This window comes from Puntigrus tetrazona, chromosome 6 (genome assembly GCF_018831695.1).
Source record: "Puntigrus tetrazona isolate hp1 chromosome 6, ASM1883169v1, whole genome shotgun sequence".
In the NCBI taxonomy this organism is placed as follows: Eukaryota; Metazoa; Chordata; class Actinopteri; order Cypriniformes; family Cyprinidae; genus Puntigrus; species Puntigrus tetrazona.
In genome coordinates, this window is record NC_056704.1 from 13,349,391 (window position 1) to 13,362,136 (window position 12,746).

General features: G+C 38.1%; 1 protein-coding gene across 8 annotated transcripts in view; it reads left to right on the forward strand.

The window, feature by feature from the left end:
* The first annotated feature begins 1,130 nt into the window (after positions 1 to 1,130).
* The window catches only part of tp63 (tumor protein p63), a 40,131-nt gene continuing 28,515 nt past the window's right edge, over positions 1,131 to 12,746 (forward strand). For 2 of the 8 annotated variants that reach the window (XM_043241145.1, XM_043241147.1), the window contains exons 1-3: positions 3,115 to 3,522; positions 10,390 to 10,527; positions 10,821 to 10,950. In XM_043241145.1, the coding sequence (XP_043097080.1) occupies positions 3,470 to 3,522; positions 10,390 to 10,527; positions 10,821 to 10,950 (321 nt within the window). In that variant the 5' untranslated portion in view covers positions 3,115 to 3,469. Of the gene's footprint in view, positions 3,523 to 10,389; positions 10,528 to 10,820; positions 10,951 to 12,746 lie in introns of all 8 variants that reach the window. The other 6 variants (XM_043241146.1, XM_043241149.1, XM_043241158.1 and 3 more) reach the window with 5 other exon arrangements.

Below are 12,746 nucleotides of genomic sequence, written 5' to 3' on the forward strand. Positions count from 1 at the left end.
AATTTAGGATAATGATAGAGTTAACAATTGTATTTTTGATTCTTTTTTTTTTTTTTTTTTGCGGCTGCTTGCATGCCTCTGTTTTAGAAACTGAAAGCTTATCCTCATACTTACCCTTAAACTTACCAGAATTGTCACATAACCTGCTTTTTGGAATACCCCTTGCAGATTTCATGTCCAGCCCTGCTCCAACATACCGGCTTGTAATTATCAATAACTCTGAACACCTTATTTGTACATTTTGGTTTGAGTGTGTTTGATTGGGGTTGAAATCTGATTTGGGCTGAAATGTGCCTGGCAGCTATCCAGGAAGAGCAGGGTCAGAGATCCCCGTCTAAAAGACTTCTCCACTGGGATCTTGGCCCATTCCTCACTTTAAACTAATGATCTTTGGTTTTAATGTGGCCACTGCTTTCTTCAAATTCTACCATATATATTTTTTTAATGATATTTAAAACTGAAAACTGAACGGGCTCCTCTAGAATATTCTATGACCCAGCTTCAGTAGATTTAGATGTATTAGCTTGGGATGATCGGCCCGCTGATCATCGGCCTCAGCTCATGCACCACAGGAATCAGAATCTTGGCCTGATACTTCAAAGAATCCATTATGTCAAGATTTCTACTTCCTGTTACAGCAAAGAACCCTCATTATACAACTGGTCTACCTCCATGTTTAACCACAGATATGGTGTTGTTACTCCACACATACTCCAGATTCAAGCATTCAAAAACATTTGGTTTGTTCACATGATTAAAAAATAAATACTTGTCCAGAAACTGTACACCACTATCTCATTTAAAATAAGACATTCTCAGTCCTTAACTCACACACACACACACACACACACACACAAAAAAAAACGCTTCTTTGGTAACTTCACACACACCATCAGAACTAAATTATACAGTAACAACCCCACTAATTAGAGGGGCATTTGCATTACACGTTGAGCAGCATGTTAAGACTGCGTTGCAAAACATATTTCACAACAAAACTGGAAAAAATGTTTTTGATACCTACAAGCAAATGTGCATTATGCAATATAATGTGTGTGTATCTGTCTTGAGAAACCGTTTTGTTAAATGTATGCAAGTGAGATTTCAATTCTTTTTTTTTTTCTTTTATGTAGTTTTTGAGAACAATTTAGCAAACCTCAGGGTGTATCCAGTTGAACACAGCTATAAAAGAGTGCTCTGGGGTTTGCACGGCTTTGTAACAATTGTGTGTTTGTAAAAATGACGTGATTCTGCAACTCCTTAAGACAACTATTACCTGCTGACACTGGCAGAATATTTCAAAATCTTTGATCTTTACCAAAATCAAATTTGTTGACGCATGTTATTATCTTGGTAAACACCTGCATACAACAATACCAGTCTTTGATTTACACAGCTGGTATTTCATGGGAGGCCCTGTCCACCTTTTAATCAGTATGTAGTCTATATATTACACGGATTCTAGTTTCACAACCTTATGCAAACAAAATGTACTTCATTCTGAAACAGACAAGTACTTGACATTTAGTCGGTGAGTCAGATGCGGATTCAGTTACTGTTCGTTCATCCAGCAAAGAATTCATCGTTCTAGCATCAGAACTAGCTTGTTTCTGACTTAGACAACACTTGACATGTCACTTACATGTTTGTTTTTTTATCTAATCCGATTGCAAGCTCACATTCACAACCCATGTGCACTAAGATTCTGCCTCCTAAAAGAGGTGCAGGAAGCGCTCCTCGAATGCATTTAGTTCATGTTCATCCAGTTCACAGCAGAAGTCTATAATAACTAGGATTGTATCCATTGATAATTAAGTTAAAAGTATTTTCACTTCGGCTGTGGATATGTGGGAATCTGTCACCCCCAATAAACTAAAGCCAAGTACAGCAGAGCAAAACATGTCGTTTAAGTTGGATTCTGTTCAGGAATGGCAAAATGAGGACCCACAATTTGCAGATGTTTGTAAAGTTATCTGCCTGGGTGTGTGCAGTGTGTGTGTCTAACTGTGTGCTGGGTGTGTGTAGGGGGGTTGCTCTAAAATAACTTGCTGCTTTGGCATGGGTAAAGGACATGGTGGCTAGATATATAGGGATATTTACAGTCAAAAAGAACATTTTTTAAATATTCGGTCTATCTGATGAAAATTTAAACAGCATTGGTTATTGGGTAATACAACCCTGTTATCAGCTCTGGTTATTTTTTTGTATGGAACACCAATTTTCGTAACAGACAAGACTAGATTTTATCTTTCATTTTCCACTTTTGTTGAAATATGAGACATTAGTAAACTGGGTTGCGAATGAGTACTCGCGTACACGTGCATGTAAACGTCCACGTCTTGAACTCAGTAGTGTCCCTATTATAAAGTGTCCCTTTATGGTGCATTATGGGTGGTGGCATAGGATAGACGAAGGATGACACTTGACTGAGGCTCTCTTTAAAGGTACAAAAGTCCGGCACACCGGATCGTGTTCCCCGGATACCCAGCATCTATTTATTATCCTTCTCCCCTCTGTGACCTCCCCTTTATTTTAAACCTCTGATTCATCTGCAATTCAACCCCTAAAAACCGCAAAACACCTCTAAGTTTACAGCCTCCGGATGATACCGTCAGCAGACGTAAATGAGGTGCGATTTTTCAATGAATTCTGCTCAACACATTGATGCCTTTTTATTTTTGGAATCCCGTCATATGTCATCTTCGGAGAAGACAAAAGGATAGGTTAATTTAATTCAATGAAATTCAACAAGTTGACATCAAGAGGAGAGCTTCTGTTTGTTGGTTTTATAACAGCAGGAATCTGCCAATTAAGATTAGTCTGTCTTGTCACAGGCGCTTACTCTGCATGTTAGCGGATGGAGGGGTGCAAGGCGATAAACGTCTAACACGGAGTTTCAGCCCTATTGACAGTTCAGGAAACCATCGTGGTCACTGAGGGCTATTTGATGTGACATCTTTTTCACCTGGTTGGGGTTAAAATAGAACTAAGCGGCTGGTGTGATGCAATCACCACACATAGCTGAAAGCTCCTGGGATTCTGGATACAAACTGAAGCCAGCAAATGAACGGCGGAATGTGCTTTTCAGGTTAGTGCTTAGACAGACATCACTGGGGACATGGACCAGAAATGGAATGGGTGGGGGTTGTTGCTTAATATCTATATCCTAGCAACTGAAGGGGTATGATACCATGTCCAGTTGTTGTCAGGGATTGGTCAGCATGTTGGCATTGACGCCGCCCCTTTGCTTGTGTGCTGTAGAAAGATTAAACCAAAATTAAAACATCCTCCACACTTGATTCACTCCTGTGCACTTGACCTTCTAGCACTTTAATCTGCCTCAGAGTTTCTTTTTTGTTTGTTTTTCATGTTTTTCATTTATTTGTAACTCCAGATCTGCTGTAATACATGTGCTTGGGCCACTTGGCGATAACCTTGACGACCTCAGTAAAGACCCCAGTCTGGCAGTATGACCTCTCCTTATGCAGCAGTACAGTTCTGCCCAGAGCGAGCTTTTCAACGGTAAGACGGCAGTTACAGTTTGTTGGCCAGTTCTGAAACCCCATTTGTAGGGTCACTAGGTTTGTCTTGACCACTTACTTGGGCATGCACACATGGTGCATGTGGTTTTATTTAGTTGCTTGATTTGTAAATGGATACGAGCGCATATTGCAAAGCAATGCCTGCCTGTTTCTATGGTCCAGAACAGTGTGTTTGTTCTTATTCCGCTCATTAAAGAGTTTCTGTCTGGCCTGAGACATGCTAGAGGTGCTAACAGTTGTGTCTGGTTCTCCAGCTGTTGCCTGGCTATGATATTTATAGGTGCGGTGTTCTTATGGCGACAAAGAAAGAATTTTGTGCAGTTTAAGGTGAACTGGATACTCGACCCTCAGCTTGTTTGTTCATTAGCTCTTCATGCACTTGCTACTGGACATTTGTTTTTGTGGATTTGAACAGAGTTCAAATCTAAATAAAGCCGTATTAATAGCTAGGGATTCAATTCTCATGCTTGTATCGTTAATGATGTTCTAATGTAGTATTCCGTTTCAATAGAGTATTGGCACCTCTTTAAAAAGGCAATTGAAATAGCAGTTTCATACACTACATGCATTTTTAAATACCAGCTTTCCTTAGCAAGCTCTCAGGTAAATTTTGTATGTGTATAGTAATAAGAGGGTATGGTGGGGAAAAGAATGCTTGTTCATGTCTGATTATTATCAGGTCTGTAAAACTGTCAAAAAATATATTGTTTAAATGCACAAAATATTGGTAATGCGTACATTGTGTACATTTCAGCTGATGGGGGAATAACAAAAGGTGCTAGTTTTTTCCGAGTAGGCATGTAAAAAGTCTAATAAAAAAACAGAAATGAATAAATTAAAACTTTTACCTACCCTTACAGAGTTGGATTTGTTGTTACAATTAACGCAGTTTTAATTTTAATAAAGCTCTATGTTGATTTTGGTTAATATGCCCTTGTTTTTATCCTTGACTGAATGCTAGTTTGGTTTTACACAATGTTCATTTGTTTTCCCAACAACATTTTGGGAATTTTGCTAAATTAATGCAATTCACACACAAAAAGATCTACTAATGTAAAGTTTCAAACCAACAAAAGCAGAGAGAACTTGTAATTGATGTAAAACCTTACCGTTACCCTAATATATCCCTTCATGACATCCACCGGCCTCACTTACCTCTATGTTGTTAGGTCTTAGCCTATGAGCGCATGTGGGTATACCTGCAGAGACGGTCATTTGTGTGACTTATCCAACAGCTATCAGTCGGTCTAATCTACACCACAAAAGAGCAGAAACAGACGTGTAAAGAGTAAAAATAACATCAACAGAGGTTCTCAAAATAAAATCAACACGTGTTTCCTTTGAAATCAAATGCTCGTTTTTTTTTTTTTTTTTTTTTTTTAAGAATCCTACAAAATGAGATAAATCAAAAGGGATGAAAATGCAGTTTAGATTTTGTGATAGAGTAGTAATTAATTGCCAAACATTTAAATCATATTGTCAAGCACCTGTTTACTCATTTACATGTGCTATATCTGTTCTGTCAGGAAAAAGCATACTTGACATATTTACATTAATAATGCAATTTGAACATCTGATTGTGTGTTTCTTACAAACAACAGTGAACATTTATTTAAAAATTGATTCATATCTTTTTTTTTTAAATACATGGCTATTCCTTTTTGGCTTGCAGACAAATCTAAAAATGAATATATAACGAGTGCCAAGTGAAATAAATCCATATGAAATTGTATAACTTTGGGACAGTTCAGTCCTTTGCCACATTATACAGAATTTGGGGCCATTCACAGTGAAAGCGTGCGTCTAAATGGAGGAGAAATCATAGGGGCCACCATTCTTTTGTCTGAGCCACCATGTCCATCCTGCAGCCCCGGGTTTGAGGGATGAGGGAAGGGTCGGCAGATCCCTTTGAACGTTCCCTGGCCTCTGATTAATGAAGATAGCGGAGAAGCCCCTCTCACTTGTCTCCCCAGATTGCGGGGCTCTGTTTGTTTTGATTGCATTTTCATCGCTGGATGTGCCCAACCTGTCAGGAGACAATGGGCAGCCCTGTTAAGCTGCGACTTTTGACCCCGTCTTGTCTGCGAGGGGCCTGGTCTGTGTTTAAGTGGACACAGTGCAGCCTCTCCCTCAGGCAGAATGCATAACTCCCCCAGTAACCAGACACCCACCCACAGCTTCCAAAGAAGCTACCACTAGAGCCGAAGCCCACCCTACACATATCCGCAATGAAAAATAAAGTTGACTATTGTCACCAAGAAGTTTATGCCATTTTTAGAGGAATGGAAAAGGGGCCTTTTTTTGTCTCCCCTACTTTTTTTGTTGTTTGTTACCCGCTATGAGGAAAAGCAAGATTTTTTTTTTGGCTAAATTGCGGAATGTTATGACTGATTTGAGATAATGACAGATGTGGCAGCAAGAGTGTTAAACCAGAATTCAGAGGAAATCTGAGCTTGTTTAGGCTTCGGTAATTTGACGGAGAATGACTCTAGAATTACTCATTCTCAGGTTGCACTGTTTGTTTTATCAGGCTTTTAGATTCGATCCAATTAATAAGCGACCATAAAATATCTAGACGTTTAATTGAAACGGCCATTCCCACTTCATCAGAAATCTGCCCATATACTTCACCTGTCATATCTGTGGGTGTAAATCAAAGCTGGATATTTTCACGCATGGGTGCTGCGCCTTTTGTGGGACCATGATGTCATTCTTGGCTGAAAATCTGTCAACCATATTGTATTTCTATTTGCTGTCTTGCATCCGCTCGTCCTTCGTTTTCTGACCTTTTGATGGGCTTGCATCCTCACTCGACTTTAATTGGATAAATCTCCTGGCACAGGTTTGATGATGATGATGATGATGATGATGTCATGACACTAGGGTTGTCAACCCAGCTCTCGGTTCTCAGCCAGGGATCTGAAACATGTCCTGTCGCAATGTGTGACCTGAGACAGCAGCCACTCAGCACCTGCTGAAGACCTATATAGTAGTCATGCTCTCACCAACCTGTAATGTTGACAATATTAAATGCAATAACATATCAATGAGAGAGAGAAACACGTAATCTATATACAGAGAGCTGCTGAACCTTGTGTAAGTTATTAGCCACTACATTCTCTGACATAAGAGAAGTAGTATCTTGTTTTGTGGTTTTGTTGAGTGCGATAGCAAAAGCTAAATCTAAGCGTACTGACAATTGTAGAGCCATTTAGCACTCTCAGAGAACTATAAATGAAAGTCTTGCATGATATGTGATATAGATGACATACCCCTGTGACATAAACACTTTATGTTGCTTCCGCTGCCTTACAGTTCTTACAGAGTTGTTTATAGAGCTTTTCAGTGAGCACTTTTAAGTGCCAGGAATATTAAAATGTTATGTAATAAATATGGTATTGTTTACATAATTTCAATTAGAATTAGAGGGATAGGTCACTCAAAAATGTTCATTTGCTGTTAATTTGCTCACCCTCAGGCCATCCAAGATGTAGGTGACTTTTTCCCTTGAACTAAACTAAAATAGTGTTCACTGGAAAAATTATAGTCAATGGCTGCCTGTTTTTAAGAATAAAAAAAGAGCACAGAAAAGCAAAGAGAAAAGAAAAGCATGTCAGGGAACGCAAAATTAATACCTGTAGCTCCTTACAGTGAGACTCTCTCTTTTGCATTATTGTACAACATTATTAAACAATCCTTTTAATCTTTAAAAACATGAATTTGATAACAAGGTTATACTTTAAATTTTAAAAATGACAATACTTTTTTTATGGTATTCATTAATATTGTTATGGTCATTTGTTTTACTTTTGTTTTAGTTTGATAGTATATAATATTAATATCGGCACCTGTCAGAATCAGTGCATTCTTGTTTAGAGGGATTGTTTCAGCATAAAAATTTCAAAAGTAAACCAGCCAAATCTAAAAATATGATCTACAGGGATGGAGTGATGCTGCTTGTTTGTGATGGCGCAATTGAGTTCTGCGTAGAAAATCTTGAATGGCAAGAAAATCTTTAAATAGCTTTTTCTTATCTTTTTAGTAGATTATTTACCTTTTTTCCCAGATGCGTATTCTTATGGTGCTTATAACTTTTTAGCATCTATAAAACCATGCAAAAATGGCAAAAGGTTGTAATCAAATCAAGAGTTATACCCAGTTCTTTTTATTGTCAAGGTCCCACCATGACATCCAATAAATAAGTACCCCGTTGTTCTCCATAGCACCTTTTTTTTATTGTACTTGTAACTAACTGTATGATCAGCTGTCAGTAAATTAGGCCCCAGCTTTTATTTTGTATTTGCTTACTCCCTTAAAAGCCCCTCAGACTGTCTTGTTCGCAGTGTAAAATGAAGTGGCGTTTAGATTTGTATCTTGCAGTGGGAAGTAGGAATGCTAAGGTATGGACCTGTGGACACACCAAGACAATTGACGCATTGGGCTTGGCATTTATGCGTCTTCCAGTGTGCCAAATGACAATATCTATGAGGCTTAAAGTAAACATTAGGGTTGAAAAAGCTTTTATCCCCAGTGACAGGCCTGGCAGCACACCGTTGTCCCAGTAATTCAACTCTAGCATTCACTTTGTGCCACACCTCTTCTGCTGAACAAAGACAAAAAGAGTATATACCCTTTTCTTCTAAAGAGATGTGTTTGGGGAACCCATGGAAAGAAATGGAAAAGAGGAATTTTTCATGGTATTGAAGCTAAATTCCAAATGCCTTTTTGAACCTCCTATTTTCTTCCTTTGGGAAATGGGCGCAGTTTCAATAGGTTTTGTCATATTGTAAAAAGCGAGCATGCATTTTGTCATTTAAACGGACAGTTCACCCAAAAATTAAAATTCTCTCCAGAAATTAGACATTTAGTATAATTCCAAACCTGCAATCATTTCTGTCATCTTCATAAAAGATGTTTAGTTAAAATTCATTACTCACAAACTGATATTCTAAATATATTGTGCGTAAAAACCATGTTCATTAGGAGAAAGAGAGAGTTCAAACAAAAATTAACAGACTGTTAATTTCTAACCCTTATGTTGATTCAAACTTGTCTGTCCTTATTATGAAGAATATTGGTAATCAACAGTTTATGGTAGCCATTGACTTAGATGGTATTTTTTTTCCATAGGTTTCTGTTTATCTATGTTTTTCAAAATAACTTATTTTGTAAAGATAGGAAATAATTTTGTCAGTTTAAAGTTCACCAATTGTATTATTTATTTTGCGTGGGATTTTTGTCGAATCAAATTCCAAAGTAAAGTTCTTTAGTTCAAAACTCATATGGGTTTGGAACAACTTGAGGCTGAATAAATGACAGCATTATTTACATTTTTTTGGGTGAACTTTCCCTTTAAATACTAAAAACTAGTTTATCTTCAAAGGCTGGTAGGGAAGTGTCATTTTACAGTGATATCAAAGACGAGTGTTGCTTTGTGTATCTGTCTAGGATACAGTAATCTGACATCCTTCGACCTTAAAGCATTCAGCATTTATTAGGCATGCCTACATAGCTTAGTATATTAATATCTCCCCACCTCACAGAATGTAGGGGAATTCCGGCCCCACACCCGAGTGCCAACGTTAGATTATGGGTTGACACCCCAACTCCCAGACTCTCTCTCTCTCACACACACACACACACACACACACACACACACACACACACACACATATACATACATTTACTACCTTCAACCCCCATCCACAGCCAAGCCCAGTTCAGCCACACACATTCCGAATGCTGCATAGCGGTGGTGTTGCTATCATATAGACAGCGAGGGGGAATTCCGCTCTGCTTGGTCGTCAGCGTGTGCTGCTCCTCAGCAGGAACAATGAGACGCTGGGCTCTGGCTTGGTGTCATGTTTCAGATGGAGAGGGTCATCGTGTTTTCACTGACAGTCTTATTCTCTCTACTGCTCCTAAATGTCATGTTAACACTGGTTATTGGTGTTGCATTAGACAGGCGCAGAGCATGGCCTTTGTGGGGGCAGAGGCAATTAAGAATGGCTTGTGTTTTTACATTCCGAATGGGTGCAGTACCTTTCCACCATTAAAAGGGTAATGAATACTGTATCGGTTTCCTAAATGAGAATTAAGTTTGAGACGGTTGTTACTGTAATTAGCAGTATTGCTGGTCTCATCACTGTTTCTGTTTCTCACAGTCAGGATGATTTTTGGTAACTCCTTGACATTCGACGATATAAATGATTTAGTTATTTATTTATTTTTGCCTTAAAGGAGTTATAGACTGAGTTAAACTCAGAGCTAGCAAGCAGGGTTGTTGTGGTTAACTAAAAGCAATTAAAGGCATTTTTTCTTATTTGAAATAAATGTTGACTAAAATAAAACTACAATGTTTAAAATGCAGTTATCAAGCATTTCTAATTTTTAATAATAACTAAAATTATTACAATTATTCATAACTAAACTTAAAATAAAAATGAATTTTAAAAAAGTTACTATTTATAGAAAATAACCATTATTATAAAAACATTAAAATAACTTAAAATGACTTAAACGCAGGTTACTTGAAATATAATAAAAACTATAATACTATCTCAGTAATATGAAAATAACCAGTAAGTAACCTGAAGATACTGTCTAAAATGATTGAAAACCTGGCAAAATCCTTAGAAGCCATTTCGAAAACCATAGCAACTATATTTTAACACTCTGGAAACCACCCACAACACTCTCCAAAACCCTGGACGTGACTTTTGCATGGTACAACCAACACCTGTGTCTTCTTTAGAGAATTGAAAAAAATGTAATCACCTGAGAAACATTTTACATAAAAACTGTGGTCTGATACACTTTTTGCTGAATTTTGTTTCCATCTCTTTAGACTCAGAGAGCCAGCAGCAGCCTGTCTTTCATGGGCTGAAGGTTCTTTCCTGGCCTCCATGTCACAAGGCCAGGGCTCCCAGGGTACGGATATCCTCGGACAAGACGTCCTCAACCAGCTGCTGGAGATGCTGGACCAGTGAGTTACGAAGTACCTTACAATTTGAATATAAGTACTGTTAAAAAACCCCAAAAACAATAGATTAAATTATTGAAATGTGTCTTCTAAGAAAATACAACTTTGGACGTTCTACTTTCGTGTTCAATTCAGTTTGTGAACTGTTTGAGCATCATTTATTATTGTATAAGCAGTCTCCCATTTATTGGATGACATTTTAACACATTTTTTTATTTTTATTTTTTAATTTCTTAATCTTAATAAGAGTAAATAAATAAAAAGCCGGTTTTGGTCTGGTTTGGTCTCTGTTCTAGGTCTGCGCTACATTCAATGCAGCCTATCGAGCTCAACTTTTCTGAGGGCTCTGCAGTTGGATCAGCATCCAATACCATACAGATTAGTATGGACTGCATCACGATGCGTGGGCCTGAGGAGCCCCTTACAGTGAGTACTTTTTCGCTAAACGCATCCCAAACAGATTATCACACAATTTCACGTTTAAAAATCGCACCAATGTGCAGTAACAACCTCAGATATTGCAGTGTCACAGAGGTCTGAGGAATTACTGTGGTACTCAGTTCTTGACACATTTCAAGATGGCAGATTATGCAGAATGCAAGGTCTGAACTTCTTGAATGAATATACTATCTTGAAATATTAATTTTAGTTTGTTTTTTTGTTTTTTTTTAAAGGAGCCAAAGCAGATCCTTACCAACTTATTGAATCAAACTATCTGCCAAATATATACCTCCAATATAATGCATTAGTGATCTCAGTGTACACACATTAACAGCCCTCTAGACTCTAGGTGTTTTATAAATATACCATTATTGTACCTTCACATAGCATAAAACTTTCAAATTTTAATATGAACAAATTAATATTGAATATTTTATAATATTTGTTTTCCTACTACTTACAGTTCTCAAGCATTTAATTGATGAATTCTGTGAAAATCCCCCACAAATTTTAAAGTAAATGTACATGGGGATTTTTTTTTTTTAAACCTCCCACTGAATGGTCTCAGTTTGTTGATGGTAGCAATAGATAACTAGATTTTTCGTACAGCAATAACCGTGTGAATCTCTGTGATTTATCGGTCCAGTTGTTTCAGTACCTTAAATTTTTTTTTTGTTTTTGTTTTTCTAATTTGCTTTTAAATATTGAACAGCAGTCAGACATTTTTAAACGTAAGTAATTCGTAAAGTACCACAATTATATTATCACTCATGAAACTTCTTTAGTGCGTTTCTTTAGTGCGATCACTCAAGTGAATAATTTCAGTAGTGGGGAATTTAGTGGTAAGCCCCAGCAAAAACAGTTACCTTGCACATGCATGTGGGAGTGTTACTGTTTGTTGGGGGTGTTTATGGGTTTTCCCTGGTCATTCTGGATAGTTTTGGTGGCAACAAAATGTTCGTCCAGGTCCGGATGAACATGCTAAATATAAAGTCCTGATGACGATAGCCTTGCCGTGCTGCAATGGAACGTCCTGTGTGAAGTGCTTCGGATGTAGCATCGTGTCATGCAAGAAAAAGATTTTGGGTGTGCATAAAAACCTAAGGGACTAAAGTGGATCAATGAATTATGAAGATGGAGATTTACAACAGGACTACACACCTGACAATTTCTTTTTTGGTGTAAGTTTGCATTTTCCCCTTCTATGGTCTTCTCAAGAGATGATTTGTTTGTTCAGACTAATTCTAAAATTTGTTCTCGTGAACCGTTTTAACAACTGTTAATTCGTAAACTCGATGTAGGTCGTGCAAGCTCTGTGCATCCCTTTGGCCAATTCTGTCAACACGTAGTTCTAACATTGTGTTTATACACAACAAGAGCAATGGAAAGTTTGACGTTAAATGTATGACCTGTAGGTAACGCTGAGGCCTTGTCGGTTTTCTCTGGGCGCGCAGGAGAATTAGGTTTTTGTGGCTCCCCTCCCAGCAAAGGAATGCAGTTGTCCGGTAGTAAAGATGGGGAAAAAAAGGGAGAGACTGAGCAACGCTTTGCTTCTCTGGCCCTAAGGGATTATCTTTTCTCTTGATCTGGTGATTAATACCCCCCAAACAACACCACCCGCCCCCATCTTCCTCGCAGTAAAGATCGGGCGTGGTGCGCTAACACTGGCACGCTAGCAATCCGTCCCTTGCCAGCTAGCATTCGCACTGAACGAAAACCTAGAAAAACTGTGGCAACCTGCCAATCGTTTGCCGCAGTGATGCTCATTAAACTTTGAGGAA